Raw genomic sequence first — 24,204 nt, 5'->3', positions numbered from 1 at the left:
GAATATGACTAATAAAGTTACAAGAACTTGAATATGACTAATAAAGTTACAACATAACTTGAACTATGACTAATAAAGTTACAACAACTTGAATATGACTAATAAAGTTACAACATAACTAGAATATGACTAATAAAGTTACAACATCACTTGAACTATGACTAATAAAGTTACAACAACTTGAATATGACTAATAAAGTAACAAACTTGAACTATGACTAATAAAGTTACAACATAACTTGAACTATGACTAATAAAGTTACAACATAACTTGAATATGACTAATAAAGTAACATCACTTGAACTATGACTAATAAAGTTACAACATAACTTGAATATGACTAATAAAGTTACAACAACTTGAATATGACTAATAAAGTTACAACATAACTTGAATATGACTAATAAAGTAACAACATAACTTGAATATGACTAATAAAGTTACAACAACTTGAATATGACTAATAAAGTTACAACATCACTTGAACTATGACTAATAAAGTTACAACAACTTGAACAATGACTAATAAAGTTACAACATAACTTGAATATGACTAATAAAGTTACAACAACTTGAATATGACTAATAAAGTTACAACATCACTTGAACTATGACTAATAAAGTTACAACATCACTTGAACAATGACTAATAAAGATACAAGAACTTGAATATGACTAATAAAGTTACAACATAACTTGAATATGACTAATAAAGTTACAACAACTTGAATATGACTAATAAAGTTACAACATAACTTGAATATGACTAATAAAGTTACAACAACTTGAATATGACTAATAAAGTTACAACATAACTTGAACTATGACTAATAAAGTAACATCACTTGAACTATGACTAATAAAGTTACAACATAACTTGGACTATGACTAATAAAGTTACAACATAACTTGAACTATGACTAATAAAGTAACATCACTTGAACTATGACTAATAAAGTTACAACAACTTGAATATGACTAATAAAGTAACAACATAACTTGAATATGACTAATAAAGTTACAACATAACTTGAATATGCCTAATAAAGTTACAACATAACTTAAACAATGACTAATAAAGTTACAACATAACTTGAATATGACTAATAAAGTTACAACATAACTTAAACAATGACTAATAAAGTTACAACATAACTTGAATATGACTAATAAAGTTACAACATAACTTGAACTATGACTAATAAAGTTACAACATAACTTGAATATGACTAATAAAGTTACAACATAACTTGAATATGACTAATAAAGTTACAACATAACTTGAACTATGACTAATAAAGTTACAACATAACTTGAATATGACTAATAAAGCAACATAACTTGAACTATGACTAATAAAGTTACAACATAACTTGAATATGACTAATAAAGTAACATCACTTGAACTATGACTAATAAAGTTACAACATAACTTGAATATGACTAATAAAATAACATCACTTGAACTATGACTAATAAAGTTACAACATCACTTGAATATGTCTAATAAAGTTACAACAACTTGAATATGACTAATAAAGTTACAACATAACTTGAACTATGACTAATAAAGTTACAACAACTTGAATATGACTAATAAAGTTACAACATAACTAGAATATGACTAATAAAGTTACAACAACTTGAATATGACTAATAAAGTTACAACATAACTTGAATATGACTAATAAAGTAACATCACTTGAACTATGACTAATAAAGTTACAACATAACTAGAATATGTCTAATAAAGTTACAACAACTTGAATATGACTAATAAAGTTACAACATAACTTGAACTATGACTAATAAAGTTACAACAACTTGAATATGACTAATAAAGTTACAACATAACTAGAATATGACTAATAAAGTTACAACAACTTGAATATGACTAATAAAGTTACAACATAACTTGAATATGACTAATAAAGTTACAACATAACTAGAATATGTCTAATAAAGTTACAACATAACTTGAATATGACTAATAAAGTAACATCACTTGAACTATATATATATATATATATATATATATATATATATATATATATATATATACATATATATATATATATATATATATATGTATATATATATATATATATATATATATATATGTATATATATATATATATATATATATATATATATACATATATACACTCACACACATATACTGTGTATGGACAAAGAGATTAAAATCAAATTGCCAATAGATGTAAGTCACTTCATTCCGGGGCTACAGGCCACTGACTGTGACACTTGGAATCGTAACGTTCGCTTCTCTTCTCGCTTTGCTTCGTGTTCTAAAAAGTTTCACGTTGTTTTCTCACGATCGTTTGATTTTCATCGGAATCTTTGTCACGTGTTCTCTTCCCTCGGTGAAGCGCGTGGTCTTTGCGGGACTTTTAGTGTGAAAATCCGCCGGAAGTGTCAGGCAGGAGACGGCGCCACTTCCGTTCCTCCATGGTGGCACCGGGCGGACGCTCCTGAGTCCTGAGCTCCAGCTCCAGCTCCAGCTCCAGCTCCGTCCAGCCGCCGTCAAGCACCAGGTTCCAGCCTCTGCCCGTGTAGGAGAGCCTGCCGCCGGGGAGCATGGTGTCCGTCATGGCAGCCTCCACCCCCCGGGCCCTACGGGAGCAGCTGACCGCCATCATGGCGGCGCTGACCGAGGCCGCGGTGGCGGAGATCTGCGGGCTGGTTGGGGAGCGCTACGCCGCGCTGCGGAGCGAGAACCAGGCGCTGCGGAGCAAGCTGCGGCTCATAGAGTCCATCATAGTGCCGGGACAGACCCCGGGACTGACCGGGGGACAGACCCCGGGACTGACCGGGGGACAGACCCTGGGACAGACCCTGGGCCTGGGACTGACCGGGGGACAGACCCTGGGCCCGGGACTGACCGGGGGACAGACCCTGGGACAGACCCTGGGCCTGGGACTGACCGGGGGACAGACCCTGGGCCCGGGACTGACCGGGGGACAGACCCTGGGACAGACCCTGGGCCTGGGACTGACCGGGGGACAGACCGGTGGACCGGCAGGGCCAGGGGCCGAGGGGCCCGGCCAGACTCCGGACACGGAGCGGCTTGGTGATGCCGGGAGCAGCTTCACTGGCAGGGAGGTCAGCACCACCCTCCTGCTTTAAACTGTTTAAATCCGGTTCTACACGTAGAAGCAGAGTCTGTGCTGAATCAATAGATATTTTATAAAGATACTTTATTTATTTTACATTTTTCTGTGCATTTTTATGTTTATCAACAGTGTATTTTTTATTGTGTATTGACACACAACCACAACATTAAACCACTGACAGGTGAAGTGAATAACATTGAGATTTTTGATATTTATAATATTATTATTAATATTATTACTATTAAAGTTCAAGGTGTTTTATTTGTCAAGTGTACAGTACGACACACGGTCATTCAGTACAATGAAATTCTTGGGGCAGGACAGGCAGCAACTTTGTAGTGGCATAAAAAGATCAAATAACAAGGCAAATATAAGGAGGAAATATATATTTTTTAATTCAAATAAGAGTAATATAAAAAAACCAGTAAGAGTCGATGTTACAAATCGGGGCAAGAGGTCCCAGTGTATGTACATAAAATAAAAATGAGAAAAATAATCCTAAAACAGAAACTAAAATAATTGGAACGTTGTAGCAGTTCAAACAGAAACAGGTCAGGGTACTGCACAAAACATGGATGTAAATATAAAGTGAAGCAGTGCCGCTGGACGTGTACATGTAGTTGTGGTGACGTACATTCAATTGACAGAGGTGACGACAGATGTTGCAGCTTGAGAAGCCTGATGACCTGAGGGTAAAAAGTGTTGGTGAGGCTGGTCGTCCGTGCCCGGCTGCTCCGCTAACGTTCAGCAGACGGCAGCAGCGTCAACAGTCTGTAGCCTGGGTGGCTGTCGCCCTTTGTGACTTTCCTGAGGCGTCACGTGCGGTAGATGCCTTGCTCGGAGGGGAGGTGGCGGCCAATGACGCGCTCCGCTGTCTTCCCCGCCCTCTGGAGCGCCTGGCGATCGGCGGCGGAGCAGCCGCCTGGTACGGCGGCTGCTCCGCCGCCAATCGCCAGGTGATGCGGCCGGTAAGATGCCCGGTAAGATCGGCCGGTGATGCGGCCGGTAAGATGCCCTCGGTGGTGCATCGGTAGAAGCTGGTGAGAGTCCTGACAGACATGCCAAACTTCTTGAGTCTTCTCGGGAAGAACAGGCGCTTTCGGGCAGCTTTTATTGCCTGGACCAGGAGAGGTCATCACTGATGAACACACCGAGGAACTTGAAGCAGGAGACTCTCTCCACTTCAGCTCCGTTGACGCTGTTGTTTCCTGTCGTCCACCATCATCTCTTTAGTCTTGCAGACGTTGAGAGAGGTTGTTTTCCTGGCCATGGCCTCATGGCCTGGAACGCCATCAGGCCCTGGAGACTTCCGAGGGTTTACTCTTTTAAGAGCTCTCCACACGTCAGCCGTAGACAGCAACAGAGTGCAGTCATCCTGGTCCTCCGCTAGCCTTGAAGCCGGGATGGTGTCGCTCGCCTCAAACCATGCGTAGAAGGTGATGAGCTCGTCAGGAAGAGAGGTGGCTGGCTGGCATCACTCCTGTATTATTATATATAAAACTGTTATATTATATATATATATTATTGTTATTATTTTATATATATATATATATATATTTATAGTGTTATTGTGAGGAGGCAGGTGAAGAGTGAGTTGTTGAAGTTGATGTGCTGAAGCAGCGTAAGGATCTGAGCCACTTTGACAAGGAGCACATTGTGATGCTGGACGACTGGGTCAGAGCATCTCCACAAGCACAGGTCTTATGGGCTGTTTGAGTGGTTACTACTTACTAAAAGTGTCCAAGGAAGGACGACCGCTGAACCGGCCACAGGGTCATGGGCCCAAGGCTCATTGATGCACATGGAGAGTGAAGTCTAGTCCGTCTGGTTCGATGCCACAGAAGAACTACTGTAGCACAGTAGTTGAAAAGTGAATGTTGCTATGATAGAAAGGTGTAGAACACAGTGCATGGCAGCTTGCTGCGTATGGGAGCTCACAGTGTCCATGTTGACCCCTGTCCACCCCTGAAAGCACCTACAATGGACACGTCAGCGTCACAACTGGACCATGGAGCAGTGGAAGAAGGTGGAGGTCTGATGAATCACCCTTTCTTCTACATCATGTGGATGGGTGTGGTTAGGGTCTGATCCGACGGAGCATCTGAGGGATGTGCTGGAACAACAAGCCTGATCCATGGGGGCCCCACCTCCAACTTCCAGGACTTAAAAGATCTGCTGCTAACGTCTTGGTGCCAGATACCACAGGACACCTTCAGAGTCTGGTGGAGTCCAAGCCTCCACCTCACAGCTGTTTTGGGGACACGGGGGGGGGGGGGCTACACAGTATTAGTGTTATTAGTGGTTTTAATGTTGTGGCTGATCCATGTATATACTTTACTCTTGATTTGTTTTCTTTTTTTATTCTATTGCCTTATTTATATTATTGCTTATTTTGATGTGAGTTGCTATGACACTGACATTTCCCTCCAGGTTGATCATCCACTGGAGGGAACAGAATCTCACAGTAAAACGGACATCAACAATAAAGTAATAAGAATTCAAAAAGAACAAAGAAAATGGCGTTAGGCAATAAACCTGAACTAGTGTCATGGCCGTGTCCTGGTTTAGTGATAATACTGTAGCAGTCAGAGTAGGTGTTGTATTTGTGGATGTACTGTACTTCTATATGTACGTCTTCATACTTTCTTGCTTCTGCAGCTTCCAGACGTGGTGCTGATCAAAGACGAAGACTCCGACAGCAACGACACCTTGGATGAAGGTTGGTGCAGGGTGTGGCAGGTTTTTGGTCAAATAACCAAATTATTTATTGAATCTGTGTCGGGTGAAGGGTTGAGGGTTCTCCGCCCGTCAGAGGTTTTACTTCCACCTCCACAAATGAGGCCTCGTGTCGTGGTACAGTGACGTAGACATGTATTTGAGAAATGTCGTTGTTTTGGTTTATTCTCATGTTTATGTTTCTTCATCACTTCAATATGGAGAATTCTAAAATGTCTCAATGTTTCCTTATTGTCTTGATGCAGCGTCTGTCTGTCTGTCTGTCTGTCTGTCTGTCTGTCTGTCTGTCTGTCTGTCTGTCTGTGTGTGTGTGTGTGTGTGTGTGTGTGTGTGTGTGTGTGTGTGTGTGTGTGTGTGTGTGTGTGTGTGTGTGTGTGTGATAAAAGGTTTCAGCGTTGAAACAGAAGCTTGTAGCAGCACATCTGTACCAATCAATTCTATCGTTTCATTTGGTGAATAGATTACAATGTGGATTCTTTGTTTGAAAGTTAAGCATTTTCTATGAAATATCACTGTAATCAACAGTTTATTTCTTTCTTAGACTGATGACGCTTGTCTTGAATCTTTAAATATTTTCTGGACAAACTGAGAAGTTGATGCTGATGTTTGAAATGTTCATCAGTGGAAAAATCATTGAATGAGATCCTGCCGAACTCCTGCCTCAAAGTTTGAAATTCTGTCGTCGTGGTGTTGGCGGAGTGTTTTGGGTGAAGGTCAGAGGTCATTTTGGCGACAGCACTAACCTCTCCTCTCCTCCCAGGCACCAGCAGCTCAGCAGACGGGAGGTCGGTCAGGGCGTCGTCCATAGAGGGCGCCGCCGGGCCGCAGGGCAGGAAGAAGAGGCTGTGGCCGGGAAGCGAGGACTGCGTGTTCCAGGCCGAGCGCCGCTCCTCCGACCACGCCTCCAAGCTGAAGAAGGCGGCTCCGCACTACGTGGCGGAGCGTCCTCCCGCCGAGCCGGGACCCTCCGGCCCGGCGGGGGGCGACGGCAGGCTCGGGGCTCGCTGCGACGTCCGTCTGGCGCAGCGGGACTGTGGCTCCCCCGCATCCGGCGCCGACGGACACTTCGGGGGCGACGAGCCTCCGGGGGAGAGCCGGTCCCCGGGGAGCCGGGCGGACCTGGACCTCCTGGTGTGGGGCAAAGCGCCACGTCCCCACGGGGGCTTTGCCGCCTTCCAGAGCGACGCCTTCGACGGCGACGCCTTCGGGCTGAAGCTGGTGAGCGTGTCGGGGGCCACGCCCAGCGAGTGTCAGCTGTCAGAGAGCGGCAGCTGCCTGGACCTGGAGGAGGGGGAGGCGGGGGGCTTCGGGCTGTACCGGGACCAAGGCGGGCGGGGCCGGCGCTACGTCTGCGCCGTCTGCAGTAAGACCTACGCCACCTCCCAGAACTTGGAGGTGCACATGCGCATCCACACGGGCGAGCGGCCGTTCAGCTGCGAGCAGTGCGGCAAGAAGTTCACGCAGTCGGCGCACCTCAAGTCGCACCTGAGCGTGCACTCCGGGGAGCGGCCGTACGCCTGCACGCTCTGCTCCCGCAGCTTCATCGTCAAGTACAGCCTCAAGCTGCACCTCAAGAAGTGCCACCCGGCCGCGCCCCTCAGCCCCGCTCAGCACATGTTCCCGTCCCAAAATGTCGACTTTTAAGTCGACATTTTGGTAAAAATTGTTATTGGTAATAATTATCTTATTATGTGTTAATAATCGCTGGATTATTAACCGTCCTTTCATGTACAGAGAAACTTTGAGTTATCATTCTCCCTTCATTTTCGTTTTGTCGCCGTTTCCAAAAGATGGAAGCGTCTTGTTGAAATTCCGATGTAGAGGTTTTTTATTCATCTTCCTCAAATCCCTACAAATTGGGATGTTTGTTTTGTTCATATAATAATAATAATAATAATAATAATAATGATATGTTAAACTCACATGAGTCACACCTTGTTTCACATGTTTTAAATAACAGTTATATCACATTTTATTTCAAACCACTCTATCACTGCAGTGACTCCAGAGTGTAATGTGCTCCAGCAGGTTGTCAGTAGGAAGCCACGCAACTTCCTGTTTCTCGTATTTTACTTGAGTGCAGATGGAGCAAAAAGAGTCAATAAAAGCCTGAAAAACCTGAGGAGATGCAGTTTGCATCCGTTTCATTCAGTGTAACATAGCAAGACACACGTGTCTATGACGTGAGTTTCACTTTTACAAAAGCGGATTTAGGGTTTTTGCTTGAAGCTGCTCAGCAGATCACCTTCCAACGCATGGAAACCAACATTTTAATAAGAGTTGGAAAATAGGGAAATGGTCCTTTAAACTCCGTAACGGACAAAAATCTCTAAAATCAACGTGTTTTTCAAACGCTCCACGCCACCAACCAACCCCCAAAGAAAAACTTTCTTTTTACATTCCTTGCATTCTTCCACCGGGAGGTCAAAGGTCATGGTCAGCCCCGGAACCCACAACACTTCACTTTGGTTTTTATTTGCTTATTTCTTGAATCCTGCTCTGACTCATGTCTCTCTCTCGTGTATTTGGTAAAGCTGTTGTAATTTCACTGACAGAGAATGTTTTATTTATCGGGGGGTTGAAGATCTTTGCAGAGAAGCAGATTTATTCCGTCACCTTCATGGCAGATATAATAAAACATATTTCCACTGGTGCTGTGGTGTGGGGATGATGTGGTTTGAGCAGCCACACCTGTCCTGGGTCTAGGTAACTTGTCCCAGGATCAGTGTGGCTGTACACCTGTTGCCTCACTAGAGTAATCATTGAGCAACAGGTAAACCCCCCCCCACACACACACACAGGAGAGCAGCCCTGTCATGACGTGCGTCCATCTGCTCTGGGCTTGCTCCACCCGGCCCACTGTCTATAATAAACTGGTGTTTTCAGTCCAACGGTCTGTGTCTCTGTGTTGAGGGCCCTGAAAACACCACTCGCGTGGGGTGTGGCAGACCAAACTGCTACAGCTGTTTATTTAATTTTACTGTCTTTGATGCAATGTCTAACTTATGTCACGACCTCTACTACATTCCTTATCTTGAACTATTAAAATGATATCCGCTTTAATCTCGGCCCAGGATATTTTATTTACCATCTCGTTGAAGGACTTTTCTATCATGACATTGAAGCGTGTCGTCACGTCAGCTTCACACCACATTGAAGAACCAGAAAACACAAATACAGTGGTGTCTGCAATCCTTTATCTCTTCATGAAATTAGAGCTGATGAGAAGCTTCCAAACTTGTAATGGAATGAAAAACTTCTGGAAATGAATCTTGATTAACTAACGGAGCGTTTTGAAAGTTTCAGAAAAACACATAATATTCATCAATTACCAGCATCATCATGCTCACTACTGAACAACACCTGAAATATACAAATGATATAAAAGAAAACATGAATAAAGACAAAGTGGTCGGTTTAACTCATTCAGAAAATACAGAAGAAAGATAAACAAGTGTGTCTGTGGGGGGGTGGATCACAGGTTTATGGTTTCTAGTTATTTTTAGGTTTATTGTAAATGACCATTTTTTCTATTTCCTGGTGCTTTGTAATTGTCTACATGTTGTGTTTGCTCCGCCACAGTTTCTCCTCAGGGATGAAGTATAAAGTATAATCTACCCTCTCCTCTTCCTCTAATATGCTGTACACGTCTTTCTTATTGTCTTCACGCTTTCTAGTTAATCATGAATACTTTGATGTAAATATGATTTTATATTTCATCATTAATTTTTGGATGTAATATTGTTTTATATGTCATCGTGAATACTTGAGTACTTGAATTGATGAATATTTTGGTGTAAATATGAGTGGCAGACTCGGGGCCTGGTCCAGGCCCTGGGAGGTGAGGTGGGGTCAGTGTTGTTGGCGGACGCTCCCCTCCTTGTGCCAGCTGTGGTCAGTTGAATGACTGGTCAAGCCCAGCAGCTGGAAATTTCTTACATGTCAGCTTGTCTTGCAGGGAGGACAGGGAACGTGTGGGAGCGCTGCGAGGGAATCCCGATCCAAGCCCGTCCATGAGAGTTCTATATTCATTGTAGGATCCTCACTGGAGCTGCTCTGATAAACTGTGGAAATAAAGTGTCGGTGCCGAGCTTTCACTTCGCTGAACCCTGCGTCACGCGTCCTGACGGAGAACCTTGTGCAGCGAACGCACTATAGTGGCAACATGTTCTGCCACAATATTATTCAATGTCCTCATGAATATTGTAATGAAATATTATTTCATATTTCGTAGTGAATATTTTCATTTAAATTAATATTTTATTTTTCATCATGAATGTTTTGATGTAAATATGATTTTATATCATCATCAATATTGTAATGTCAAACATGCTGACAACTAATCTGATTTCCATAACGGATCGGTCGAGGCCCAGGTTAACAACCACCGCCACTGGTGCCGTTAGTCAACAGGGTGCCAGCGGAATTTAGCAAGAAGAAGAAGAAGAAGAAGAGGAATAAGAACATTTACATTTTCATTTAGTCATTTATCAGACGCTTTTATCCAAAGCGACTTACAAGGGAGAATAACATTCAAGCTACATTGCGACAGAGATTAGTGTAACAACAACATTCGTGTAACAATAAATACTGCAAGGTGGTGCCAAGTAATTGTAGGTTAGGACAGGAGGTACTCACTGAAGAGCTGGGTCTTCAAGTGCTTCTTAAAGACAGAGAGGGAGGTCCCCGCTCTGGTCATTTTTGGCAGCTCGTTCCACCAACGTGGAACTACAAATGAGAATAGCCTGGATTGCCGTGGCTGTATGGCCGGCAGAGCCAGGCCACGCTCATTTGACGAGCGCAGCATCCGGGGGGCAACATGTGCTCTTACAAGAGCATTTAAGTAGGCGGGAGCATTCCCAGCAATCACTCTGTAGGCCAGCATCAGAGACTTGAACTTGAAGAAGAAGAAGAAGAGGAATAAGAAGAAGAAGAGGAATAAGGGAAGCAGAGTAGAGTCGAGAGTAGGAATTTTGAACATTGGCACTATGAAGGGTAAAGAGAGAGAGCTGGCTGACATGATGGAGAGAAGGAAGGTAGATGTACTATGTGTACAAGAGACCAGGTGGAAGGGGAGTAAGGCCAGGAGTATCACAGCCAGGTACAAACTGTTCTACCATGGAGTGGATGGCAGGAGAAACAGGATAGGGATGGTGTTGAAGGAAGAACATGTCAAGAGTGTTTTGGAGGTGAAGGATAATGATGGGAATGTGCTGACTAGTGAGGAGAGTGTGTTGAGGAGGTGGAAGGAGTACTTTGAGGAGTTGATGAATGAATAAAAAGAGAGGGAGAGAAGAGTGGATGATGTGGGGTTAGTGGATCAAGAAGTGCAGCAGATTAGCAAGGATGAGGTGAGAACAGCATTAAAGAAGATGAAGAGTGGAAAGGCAGTTGGCCCAGATGACAAACCTGGGGAAGCATGGAAATGTTTAGGTGAGATGGCAGTGACGTTCCTAACGAGACTGTTTAACACCATCCTGGAAAGGAGAGGATGCCGGAGGAGTGGAGAAGAAGTGTACTGGTACCATCTTCAAGAATAAGGGAGACGTACAGAGCTGTAGTAACTACAGGGGAATAAAGTTGATCAGCCACAGAAGGAAGCTCTGGGAAAGGCTAGTGGAGGCTAGGTTAGAGGAGCGGTGGGGATCACTGAGCAGCAGTATGGTTTCATGCCAGGAAAGAGTACTACAGATGCAATGTTTTCTTTAAGAATGCTGATGGAAAAGTACAGGGAAGGCCAGAGGGAGTTGTACTGCGTCTTTGTGCATTTAGAGAAAGCGTATGATAGGGTGCCCAGAGAGGAAGTGTGGAATTGCATGAGGAAGCCGGGGGTGGCAGAGAAGTAGGTAAGAGTGGTACAGGATATGTATGAGGGCAGTCAGACAGTAGTAAGGTGTGCAGTAGGCGTGACGAAGGCATTAAAAGTGGAGGTGGGACTGCATCAAGGATCAGCTCTGAGACCTTTCTTGTTTGCAGTGGTGATGGACAGGTTAACAGATCTGTAGCGAGAGTAGGGAGCAGGTGGAGGAGAGCCTGGAGAAGTGGAGGCAGCATTAGAGAGAAGAGGAATGAAAGTCAGCAGGAGTAAGACACCATACATGTGCCTGAATGGGAGGGAGGGCGGAGAAAAGCTGAGAATGCAAGGAGAAGAATCTTCACACATGCTTTGGGTGGTGCTGGTGAAATGGTTTCTCTGCATTTGACCATCCTCACTGACGTTAGGTGGATGAAACCCCATGTGAGCACGGGGAGAACATGCAAACTCCACACAGAAAGGCTCCTGTTTGGGAGATAACCCGCCCGGAGCATGGCGCCAACAGCGCCCCAGGCGGGAATCAAACCCAGGTCCTTCTTGCTGTGAGGCAGCAGTGCATTTCACTGCGCCACCGTACCACATTTAAAAAATGTCCAAATGTCCAAATGTCCAATGTGTTTTTCTTTGGTGGGGGTCCTAACTGTTGTTAGATGGAGGAAACCCCATGTGAGATGGTTTGGACACGTGTGGAGGAGAGATGAGAGTTACATTGGGAGGAGGAAGCTGAGGGTGGAGCTGCCAGGCAAGAGGAAAAGAGGAAGCCAAAGAGAAGCTTGATGGAGGTGCTGAGGGAGGACATGCAGGCGGGTGGTGTCAGGGAGGAGGATGCACAGAACACGAGGTGTTGGAGGCAGATGATCCGCTGTGGCCACCACTAACGGGAGCAGCCCAAAGAAGAAGATCAATATTGTTATGTAAATATTATTTTAAATTTCATCAGGAATATTTTGATGTAAATATAATTTTATTTTACATCATATTTTGGTGAAAATATGATTTAATTTCATCATGAATATTTTGATGTAAATATTTTATTTTTCATCATGAATATTTTGATGTAAATAAAATTTTATTTTTCATCATGAATATTTTGATGTAAATATTATTTTTATATATTGTCATGAATATTTTGATGTAAATATTGTTTTATTTTTCATCATGAAAAACCTGTCCGCTAGATCCGATCCCATCTAACCTCCTTCAAGCCATATCACCGACTGTCACCCCGGCAATCACACATTTGATTAATCCTTCCCTCACTTCCGGCACTTTCCCTTCCGCTTTCAAAGCGGCTCGGGTCGCACCACGGCTCAAAAAACCTTCACTCAATCCCACTCAAGTAGAAAACTATCGGCCTGTCTCTCTCCTCTCATTCCTTTCCAAAACCTTAGAGAGGGCGGTCTCTAGACAGGTTACAGAATACCTGTCAAGAAACAACCTTCTTGATACACTTCAATCTGGCTTCAAAAGTGGTCACTCCACCGAAACAGCCCTGTTGTCTGTGACAGAGGCCTTAAAAACTGCTAGAGCTGCTGCCAAATCCTCGGTTCTCATTCTGCTTGACTTATCAGCTGCTTTTGACACTGTCAACCACAGCATACTCCTGTCCATACTCTCAAGCATGGGCATCTCTGGCAGCGCACTTTCCTGGTTGGAATCTTACCTTACTGGGCGCTCGTTCAGTGTGACATGGCGAGGCCAGCTGTCTGTGCCTCACCACCTCACCACAGGGGTGCCCCAAGGCTCGGTGCTAGGACCCCTCCTCTATGCCATATACACCACCTCACTGGGCCCGATTATCCGCTCACATGGATTTTCATATCACTGCTATGCGGATGATACTCAACTCTATCTGTCCTTCCTTCCTGACGACCCTACTGTCTCGACACGGATCTCGGATTGTCTCGCTGACATATCCACATGGATGAAGGATTATCATCTTCAACTAAATCTGGCGAAAACGGAACTGCTGGTCTTCCCGGCCAAACAAGGTATTTATCACAACATTGATATTAAAATCGACTCTCTATCTCTTGTTCCTACCAAGGCTGCAAGGAATCTAGGTGTCATTATTGATGACCAACTGACATTCTCGGACCATGTTGCCGCCGTCTCCTGGTCCTGCCGCTTCGCACTACTCAACATCCGAAAAGTCAGGCCGTACCTGAGCCAATATGCCACTCAACTGCTGCTACAAACCTTGGTGATGTCCCGTCTCGACTACTGCAACACCCTCTTAACAGGCTTGAGGCCTGTGCGGTGAAGCCACTGCAGATGATACAGAATGCGGCGGCGTGACTGGTGTTCAACCAGCCAAAGAGGGCACATGTCACTCCGCTGCTCATCGAGCTCCACTGGTTACCTGAAGCCGCTTGGTTACCTGTAGGCGCTTGGTTACCTGTAGCCGCTTGGTTACCTGTAGCCGCTTGGTTACCTGTAGCCGCTTGGTTACCTGTAGCCGCCCGCATCAAGTTCAAGTCTCTGATGCTGGCCTACAGAGTGATTGCTGGGAATGCTCCACCTACTTAAATGCTCTTGTAAAAGCACATGTTACTCCCCGGATGCTGCGCTCATCAAATGAGCGTGTCCTGGCTCTGCCGGCCATACAACCACAGCAATCCAGGTTATTCTCATTTGTAGTTCCACGTTGGTGGAACGAGCTGCCAAAAATGACCAGAGCGGGGACCTCCCTCTGTCTTTAAGAAGCACTTGAAGACCCAGCTCTTCAGTGAGTACCTCCTCTCCTAACTTACAAGTACTGTACTGCTCCTGGCTGTGCCCCCGGAGGAAGGACAAGCCAGGATGGGTCAAAAGCAGAGGAACCATTTCACCGGCACCATCAAAGCATGTGCATGTGTGTGTGTGTGTGCAAGCATGTGTTGTAGTGTGGTGTGTTGCGTGACGAATAAAGACTGTTTCTTCTTCTTCTCAGTACTACTGAGCAGTATTTATTGTTACACTAATCTCTGTCGCAATGTAGCTTGAATGTTATTCTCCCTTGTCAGTCGCTTTGGATAAAAGCGTCTGATAAATGACTAAATGTAAATGTAATGAATATTTTGATGTAAATATGATTTTATATTTAAATATTATATTTTTTTCAACATTAATATTTTGATGTAAAAATTAAATTGTTTTTCAACATGAATATTTTGATGTAAATATTATATTATTTTTCAACATGAATATTTTGATGTAAATATTACATTATATTTCGTGGTGAATATTTTGATGTAAATATTACATTATTTTCATCATTAATATCTTGATGTAAATATTACATTATTTTTCAACGTGAATATTTTGATGTAAATATTATTTTATTTTTCATCGTAATAAGCGGAGAGTGGGTGGGGGGTCCTGCTCTCAGCACTACGCATGCGTAGACCGGTTTCCTCGGCTGTCGCTTCCTGGTTGGAGCTCATCGTACGTATTAACGTTTTATCAATTTATTATTTATGTTGAAATAAAAACATTTGTTGTGTCAAACTTTATTGTCTGATGCGAATTGTTCGATAGCATCGTTTGTGAGTCACTTCGAGATGCGCGTGCGCAGTGGTGTTTTCCTCCGCATCCACTTCCTGGTTCGGACTCCACATTGTTTACATCCGCTCGAGGTGGATTCCCGCATTTAAACGCAGCGAGCGGCTCCACACGCACCGCGAGCAGCATGTTCCGCGCCCAGCTGGCCTCCATCATGGAGGTGCTGGCCAGCGCCGCCGTGGCGGAGATACTGGAGCTGGTGGACAGCGGCACCGCGGCGCTGCGCGTCGAGCTCTCCCGCCGCCACAAGGAGAACGAGGCGCTGCGGCGGAAGCTACGCCTCGCCGAGCTCAAGGCGGCGCGCGGGTCGGCCCTGCGCGCCGCCAGCCTGAGCTGCGGCGAGCTGCGGAGGAGCCATGTTGGTGAGGTCAAGACAGACAGGAAGCCATGTTGGTGAGGTCAAGACAGACAGGAAGCCATGTTGGTGAGGTCAAGACAGACAGGAAGCCATGTTGGTGAGGTCAAGACAGACAGGAAGCCCTGTTGGCGAGGTCAAGACAGACAGGAAGCCGTGTTGGTGAGGTCAAGACAGACAGGAAGCCGTGTTGGTGAGGTCAAGACAGACAGGAAGCCATGTTGGTGAGGTCAAGACAGACAGGAAGCCATGTTGGCGAGGTCGAGACAGACAGGAAGCCGCGTTGGCGAGGTCGAGACAGACAGGAAGCCGCGTTGGCGAGGTCAAGACAGACAGGAAGCCATGTTGGTGAGGTCAAGACAGACAGGAAGCCGCGTTGGTGAGGTCGAGACAGACAGGAAGCCGCGTTGGCGAGGTCGAGACAGACAGGAAGCCGCGTTGGCGAGGTCGAGACAGACAGGAAGGCGCGTTGGCGAGGTCGAGACAGACAGGAAGCCCCGTTGGCGAGGTCGAGACAAACAGGAAGCCGCGTTGGCGAGGTCGAGACAGACAGGAAGCCGCGTTGGCGAGGTCGAGACAGACAGGAAGCCGCGTTGGCGAGGTCGAGACAGACAGGAAGCCGCGTTGGCGAGGTCGAGACAGACAGGAAGCCGCGTTGGCGAGGTCGAGACAGACAGGAAGCCGCGTTGGCGAGGTCGAGACAGACAGGAAGCCATGTTGGTGAGGTCGAGACAGACAGGAAGCCCTGTTGGCGAGGTCGAGGTCGAGACAGACAGGAAGCCGCGTTGGCGAGGTCGAGACAGACAGGAAGCCGCGTTGGCGAGGTCGAGACAGACAGGAAGCCATGTTGGTGAGGTCAAGACAGACAGGAAGCCATGTTGGTGAGGTCAAGACAGACAGGAAGCCATGTTGGTGAGGTCAAGACAGACAGGAAGCCATGTTGGTGAGGTCAAGACAGACAGGAAGCCATGTTGGTGAGGTCAAGACAGACAGGAAGCCGCGTTGCCGAGGTCGAGACAGACAGGAAGCCCTGTTGGCGAGGTCAAGACAGACAGGAAGCCGCGTTGGCGAGGTCGAGACAGACAGGAAGCCCTGTTGGCGAGGTCAAGACAGACAGGAAGCCGCGTTGGCGAGGTCGAGACAGACAGGAAGCCGCGTTGGCGAGGTCGAGACAGACAGGAAGGCGCGTTGGTGAGGTCAAGACAGACAGGAAGCCATGTTGGTGAGGTCAAGACAGACAGGAAGCCATGTTGGTGAGGTCAAGACAGACAGGAAGCCATGTTGGTGAGGTCAAGACAGACAGGAAGCCATGTTGGTGAGGTCAAGACAGACAGGAAGCCGTGTTGGTGAGGTCAAGACAGACAGGAAGCCATGTTGGTGAGGTCAAGACAGACAGGAAGCCATGTTGGCGAGGTCGAGACAGACAGGAAGCCGCGTTGGCGAGGTCGAGACAGACAGGAAGCCGCGTTGGCGAGGTCAAGACAGACAGGAAGCCATGTTGGTGAGGTCAAGACAGACAGGAAGCCGCGTTGGTGAGGTCGAGACAGACAGGAAGCCGCGTTGGCGAGGTCGAGACAGACAGGAAGCCGCGTTGGCGAGGTCGAGACAGACAGGAAGGCGCGTTGGCGAGGTCGAGACAGACAGGAAGCCCCGTTGGCGAGGTCGAGACAAACAGGAAGCCGCGTTGGCGAGGTCGAGACAGACAGGAAGCCGCGTTGGCGAGGTCGAGACAGACAGGAAGCCGCGTTGGCGAGGTCGAGACAGACAGGAAGCCGCGTTGGCGAGGTCGAGACAGACAGGAAGCCGCGTTGGCGAGGTCGAGACAGACAGGAAGCCGCGTTGGCGAGGTCGAGACAGACAGGAAGCCGCGTTGGCGAGGTCGAGACAGACAGGAAGCCATGTTGGTGAGGTCGAGACAGACAGGAAGCCCTGTTGGCGAGGTCGAGGTCGAGACAGACAGGAAGCCGCGTTGGCGAGGTCGAGACAGACAGGAAGCCGCGTTGGCGAGGTCGAGACAGACAGGAAGCCATGTTGGTGAGGTCAAGACAGACAGGAAGCCGCGTTGGCGAGGTCGAGACAGACAGGAAGCCATGTTGGCGAGGTCGAGACAGACAGGAAGCCGCGTTGGCGAGGTCGAGACAGACAGGAAGCCATGTTGGCGAGGTCGAGACAGACAGGAAGCCATGTTGGTGAGGTCGAGACAGACAGGAAGCCGCGTCGGCGAGGTCGAGACAGACAGGAAGCCATGTTGGTGAGGTCAAGACAGACAGGAAGCCGCGATGCCGAGGTCGAGACAGACAGGAAGCCCTGTTGGCGAGGTCAAGACAGACAGGAAGCCGCGTTGGCGAGGTCGAGACAGACAGGAAGCCCTGTTGGCGAGGTCAAGACAGACAGGAAGCCGCGTTGGCGAGGTCGAGACAGACAGGAAGCCCTGTTGGCGAGGTCAAGACAGACAGGAAGCCGCGTTGGCGAGGTCGAGACAGACAGGAAGCCGCGTTGGCGAGGTCGAGACAGACAGGAAGCCGCGTTGGCGAGGTCGAGACAGACAGGAAGCCGCGTTGGCGAGGTCGAGACAGACAGGAAGCCGCGTTGGCGAGGTCAAGACAGACAGGAAGCCATGTTGGTGAGGTCAAGACAGACAGGAAGCCGTGTTGGTGAGGTCGAGACAGACAGGAAGCCGCGTTGGCGAGGTCGAGACAGACAGGAAGCCGCGTTGGCGAGGTCGAGACAGACAGGAAGGCGCGTTGGCGAGGTCGAGACAGACAGGAAGCCCCGTTGGCGAGGTCGAGACAAACAGGAAGCCGCGTTGGCGAGGTCGAGACAGACAGGAAGCCGCGTTGGCGAGGTCGAGACAGACAGGAAGCCGCGTTGGCGAGGTCGAGACAGACAGGAAGCCGCGTTGGCGAGGTCGAGACAGACAGGAAGCCGTGTTGGTGAGGTCAAGACAGACAGGAAGCCGTGTTGGCGAGGTCAAGACAGACAGGAAGCCGTGTTGGTGAGGTCAAGACAGACAGGAAGCCGCGTTGGCGAGGTCGAGACAGACAGGAAGCCGCGTTGGCGAGGTCGAGACAGACAGGAAGCCGCGTTGGCGAGGTCGAGACAGACAGGAAGCCGCGTTGGCGAGGTCGAGACAGACAGGAAGCCGCGTTGGCGAGGTCAAGACAGACAGGAAGCCATGTTGGTGAGGTCAAGACAGACAGGAAGCCGCGTTGGTGAGGTCGAGACAGACAGGAAGCCGCGTTGGCGAGGTCGAGACAGACAGGAAGCCGCGTTGGCGAGGTCGAGACAGACAGGAAGGCGCGTTGGCGAGGTCGAGACAGACAGGAAGCCCCGTTGGCGAGGTCGAGACAAACAGGAAGCCGCGTTGGCGAGGTCGAGACAGACAGGAAGCCGCGTTGGCGAGGTCGAGACAGACAGGAAGCCGCGTTGGCGAGGTCGAGACAGACAGGAAGCCGCGTTGGCGAGGTCGAGACAGACAGGAAGCCGCGTTGGCGAGGTCGAGACAGACAGGAAGCCGCGTTGGCGAGGTCGAGACAGACAGGAAGCCATGTTGGTGAGGTCGAGACAGACAGGAAGCCCTGTTGGCGAGGTCGAGGTCGAGACAGACAGGAAGCCGCGTTGGCGAGGTCGAGACAGACAGGAAGCCGCGTTGGCGAGGTCGAGACAGACAGGAAGCCATGTTGGTGAGGTCAAGACAGACAGGAAGCCATGTTGGTGAGGTCAAGACAGACAGGAAGCCATGTTGGTGAGGTCAAGACAGACAGGAAGCCATGTTGGTGAGGTCAAGACAGACAGGAAGCCATGTTGGTGAGGTCAAGACAGACAGGAAGCCGCGTTGCCGAGGTCGAGACAGACAGGAAGCCCTGTTGGCGAGGTCAAGACAGACAGGAAGCCGCGTTGGCGAGGTCGAGACAGACAGGAAGCCCTGTTGGCGAGGTCAAGACAGACAGGAAGCCGCGTTGGCGAGGTCGAGACAGACAGGAAGCCGCGTTGGCGAGGTCGAGACAGACAGGAAGGCGCGTTGGTGAGGTCAAGACAGACAGGAAGCCATGTTGGTGAGGTCAAGACAGACAGGAAGCCATGTTGGTGAGGTCAAGACAGACAGGAAGCCATGTTGGTGAGGTCAAGACAGACAGGAAGCCATGTTGGTGAGGTCAAGACAGACAGGAAGCCGCGTTGGCGAGGTCGAGACAGACAGGAAGCCCTGTTGGCGAGGTCAAGACAGACAGGAAGCCGCGTTGGCGAGGTCGAGACAGACAGGAAGCCCTGTTGGCGAGGTCAAGACAGACAGGAAGCCGCGTTGGCGAGGTCGAGACAGACAGGAAGCCATGTTGGCGAGGTCGAGACAGACAGGAAGCCGCGTTGGCGAGGTCGAGACAGACAGGAAGCCATGTTGGCGAGGTCGAGACAGACAGGAAGCCATGTTGGTGAGGTCGAGACAGACAGGAAGCCGCGTCGGCGAGGTCGAGACAGACAGGAAGCCATGTTGGTGAGGTCAAGACAGACAGGAAGCCGCGTTGCCGAGGTCGAGACAGACAGGAAGCCCTGTTGGCGAGGTCGAGACAGACAGGAAGCCGCGTTGGCGAGGTCGAGACAGACAGGAAGCCCTGTTGGCGAGGTCAAGACAGACAGGAAGCCGCGTTGGCGAGGTCGAGACAGACAGGAAGCCGCGTTGGCGAGGTCGAGACAGACAGGAAGCCGCGTTGGCGAGGTCGAGACAGACAGGAAGCCGCGTTGGCGAGGTCGAGACAGACAGGAAGCCGCGTTGGCGAGGTCAAGACAGACAGGAAGCCATGTTGGTGAGGTCAAGACAGACAGGAAGCCGCGTTGGCGAGGTCGAGACAGACAGGAAGCCGCGTTGGCGAGGTCGAGACAGACAGGAAGCCGCGTTGGCGAGGTCGAGACAGACAGGAAGGCGCGTTGGCGAGGTCGAGACAGACAGGAAGCCCCGTTGGCGAGGTCGAGACAAACAGGAAGCCGCGTTGGCGAGGTCGAGACAGACAGGAAGCCGCGTTGGCGAGGTCGAGACAGACAGGAAGCCGCGTTGGCGAGGTCGAGACAGACAGGAAGCCGCGTTGGCGAGGTCGAGACAGACAGGAAGCCGCGTTGGCGAGGTCGAGACAGACAGGAAGCCGCGTTGGCGAGGTCGAGACAGACAGGAAGCCGCGTTGGCGAGGTCGAGACAGACAGGAAGCCATGTTGGTGAGGTCGAGACAGACAGGAAGCCCTGTTGGCGAGGTCGAGGTCGAGACAGACAGGAAGCCGCGTTGGCGAGGTCGAGACAGACAGGAAGCCGCGTTGGCGAGGTCGAGACAGACAGGAAGCCATGTTGGTGAGGTCAAGACAGACAGGAAGCCGCGTTGGCGAGGTCGAGACAGACAGGAAGCCATGTTGGCGAGGTCGAGACAGACAGGAAGCCGCGTTGGCGAGGTCGAGACAGACAGGAAGCCATGTTGGCGAGGTCGAGACAGACAGGAAGCCCTGTTGGCGAGGTCGAGGTCGAGACAGACAGGAAGCCGCGTTGGCGAGGTCGAGACAGACAGGAAGCCGCGTTGGCGAGGTCGAGACAGACAGGAAGCCATGTTGGTGAGGTCAAGACAGACAGGAAGCCGCGTTGGCGAGGTCGAGACAGACAGGAAGCCATGTTGGCGAGGTCGAGACAGACAGGAAGCCGCGTTGGCGAGGTCGAGACAGACAGGAAGCCATGTTGGCGAGGTCGAGACAGACAGGAAGCCATGTTGGTGAGGTCGAGACAGACAGGAAGCCGCGTCGGCGAGGTCGAGACAGACAGGAAGCCATGTTGGTGAGGTCAAGACAGACAGGAAGCCGCGTTGCCGAGGTCGAGACAGACAGGAAGCCCTGTTGGCGAGGTCAAGACAGACAGGAAGCCGCGTTGGCGAGGTCGAGACAGACAGGAAGCCCTGTTGGCGAGGTCAAGACAGACAGGAAGCCGCGTTGGCGAGGTCGAGACAGACAGGAAGCCGCGTTGGCGAGGTCGAGACAGACAGGAAGCCGCGTTGGCGAGGTCGAGACAGACAGGAAGCCGCGTTGGCGAGGTCGAGACAGACAGGAAGCCGCGTTGGCGAGGTCAAGACAGACAGGAAGCCATGTTGGTGAGGTCAAGACAGACAGGAAGCCGTGTTGGTGAGGTCGAGACAGACAGGAAGCCGCGTTGGCGAGGTCGAGACAGACAGGAAGCCGCGTTGGCGAGGTCGAGACAGACAGGAAGGCGCGTTGGCGAGGTCGAGACAGACAGGAAGCCCCGTTGGCGAGGTCGAGACAAACAGGAAGCCGCGTTGGCGAGGTCGAGACAGACAGGAAGCCGCGTTGGCGAGGTCGAGACAGACAGGAAGCCGCGTTGGCGAGGTCGAGACAGACAGGAAGCCGCGTTGGCGAGGTCGAGACAGACAGGAAGCCGCGTTGGCGAGGTCGAGACAGACAGGAAGCCGCGTTGGCGAGGTCGAGACAGACAGGAAGCCATGTTGGTGAGGTCGAGACAGACAGGAAGCCCTGTTGGCGAGGTCGAGGTCGAGACAGACAGGAAGCCGCGTTGGCGAGGTCGAGACAGACAGGAAGCCGCGTTGGCGAGGTCGAGACAGACAGGAAGCCATGTTGGTGAGGTCAAGACAGACAGGAAGCCATGTTGGTGAGGTCAAGACAGACAGGAAGCCATGTTGGTGAGGTCAAGACAGACAGGAAGCCATGTTGGTGAGGTCAAGACAGACAGGAAGCCGCGTTGCCGAGGTCGAGACAGACAGGAAGCCCTGTTGGCGAGGTCAAGACAGACAGGAAGCCGCGTTGGCGAGGTCGAGACAGACAGGAAGCCCTGTTGGCGAGGTCAAGACAGACAGGAAGCCGCGTTGGCGAGGTCGAGACAGACAGGAAGCCGCGTTGGCGAGGTCGAGACAGACAGGAAGGCGCGTTGGTGAGGTCAAGACAGACAGGAAGCCATGTTGGTGAGGTCAAGACAGACAGGAAGCCATGTTGGTGAGGTCAAGACAGACAGGAAGCCATGTTGGTGAGGTCAAGACAGACAGGAAGCCATGTTGGTGAGGTCAAGACAGACAGGAAGCCGCGTTGCCGAGGTCGAGACAGACAGGAAGCCCTGTTGGCGAGGTCAAGACAGACAGGAAGCCGCGTTGGCGAGGTCGAGACAGACAGGAAGCCCTGTTGGCGAGGTCAAGACAGACAGGAAGCCGCGTTGGCGAGGTCGAGACAGACAGGAAGCCATGTTGGCGAGGTCGAGACAGACAGGAAGCCGCGTTGGCGAGGTCGAGACAGACAGGAAGCCATGTTGGCGAGGTCGAGACAGACAGGAAGCCATGTTGGTGAGGTCGAGACAGACAGGAAGCCGCGTCGGCGAGGTCGAGACAGACAGGAAGCCATGTTGGTGAGGTCAAGACAGACAGGAAGCCGCGTTGCCGAGGTCGAGACAGACAGGAAGCCCTGTTGGCGAGGTCGAGACAGACAGGAAGCCGCGTTGGCGAGGTCGAGACAGACAGGAAGCCCTGTTGGCGAGGTCAAGACAGACAGGAAGCCGCGTTGGCGAGGTCGAGACAGACAGGAAGCCGCGTTGGCGAGGTCGAGACAGACAGGAAGCCGCGTTGGCGAGGTCGAGACAGACAGGAAGCCGCGTTGGCGAGGTCGAGACAGACAGGAAGCCGCGTTGGCGAGGTCAAGACAGACAGGAAGCCATGTTGGTGAGGTCAAGACAGACAGGAAGCCGCGTTGGCGAGGTCGAGAAAGACAGGAAGCCGCGTTGGCGAGGTCGAGACAGACAGGAAGCCGCGTTGGCGAGGTCGAGACAGACAGGAAGGCGCGTTGGCGAGGTCGAGACAGACAGGAAGCCCCGTTGGCGAGGTCGAGACAAACAGGAAGCCGCGTTGGCGAGGTCGAGACAGACAGGAAGCCGCGTTGGCGAGGTCGAGACAGACAGGAAGCCGCGTTGGCGAGGTCGAGACAGACAGGAAGCCGCGTTGGCGAGGTCGAGACAGACAGGAAGCCGCGTTGGCGAGGTCGAGACAGACAGGAAGCCGCGTTGGCGAGGTCGAGACAGACAGGAAGCCGCGTTGGCGAGGTCGAGACAGACAGGAAGCCATGTTGGTGAGGTCGAGACAGACAGGAAGCCCTGTTGGCGAGGTCGAGGTCGAGACAGACAGGAAGCCGCGTTGGCGAGGTCGAGACAGACAGGAAGCCGCGTTGGCGAGGTCGAGACAGACAGGAAGCCATGTTGGTGAGGTCAAGACAGACAGGAAGCCGCGTTGGCGAGGTCGAGACAGACAGGAAGCCATGTTGGCGAGGTCGAGACAGACAGGAAGCCGCGTTGGCGAGGTCGAGACAGACAGGAAGCCATGTTGGCGAGGTCGAGACAGACAGGAAGCCATGTTGGTGAGGTCGAGACAGACAGGAAGCCGCGTCGGCGAGGTCGAGACAGACAGGAAGCCATGTTGGTGAGGTCAAGACAGACAGGAAGCCGCGTTGCCGAGGTCGAGACAGACAGGAAGCCCTGTTGGCGAGGTCAAGACAGACAGGAAGCCGCGTTGGCGAGGTCGAGACAGACAGGAAGCCCTGTTGGCGAGGTCAAGACAGACAGGAAGCCGCGTTGGCGAGGTCGAGACAG

General features: G+C 50.1%; 2 protein-coding genes across 2 annotated transcripts in view; both read left to right on the top strand.

The window, feature by feature from the left end:
• Nucleotides 1-2,483: 2,483 nt before the first annotated feature.
• LOC307237778 (uncharacterized protein) lies at nt 2,484-7,515 on the top strand (the record flags this gene model as incomplete). The annotated part of the gene is made up of 3 exons (XM_080010541.1): nt 2,484-3,124; nt 5,794-5,854; nt 6,632-7,515. Exons 1-3 carry the CDS (start codon nt 2,600-2,602, stop codon nt 7,513-7,515), a joined length of 1,470 nt encoding a protein of 489 aa, XP_079866667.1. The 5' UTR covers nt 2,484-2,599.
• A 7,768-nt stretch (nt 7,516-15,283) lies between these two features.
• LOC307238557 (uncharacterized protein) overlaps nt 15,284-24,204 on the top strand; it is a 38,326-nt gene continuing 29,405 nt past the window's right edge. The window contains exon 1 of the mRNA XM_080011594.1: nt 15,284-15,596. Coding sequence (XP_079867720.1) covers nt 15,357-15,596 — 240 coding nt within the window. The 5' untranslated portion in view covers nt 15,284-15,356. The remainder of the gene's footprint in view (nt 15,597-24,204) is intronic.

Source organism: Zeus faber, assembly GCF_960531495.2.
Source record: "Zeus faber genome assembly, chromosome: 12".
Taxonomy (NCBI): Eukaryota; Metazoa; Chordata; class Actinopteri; order Zeiformes; family Zeidae; genus Zeus; species Zeus faber.
The sequence above is the reverse complement of the archived record's forward strand: the minus strand, read 5'-3'. Positions and strand labels throughout refer to the sequence as shown.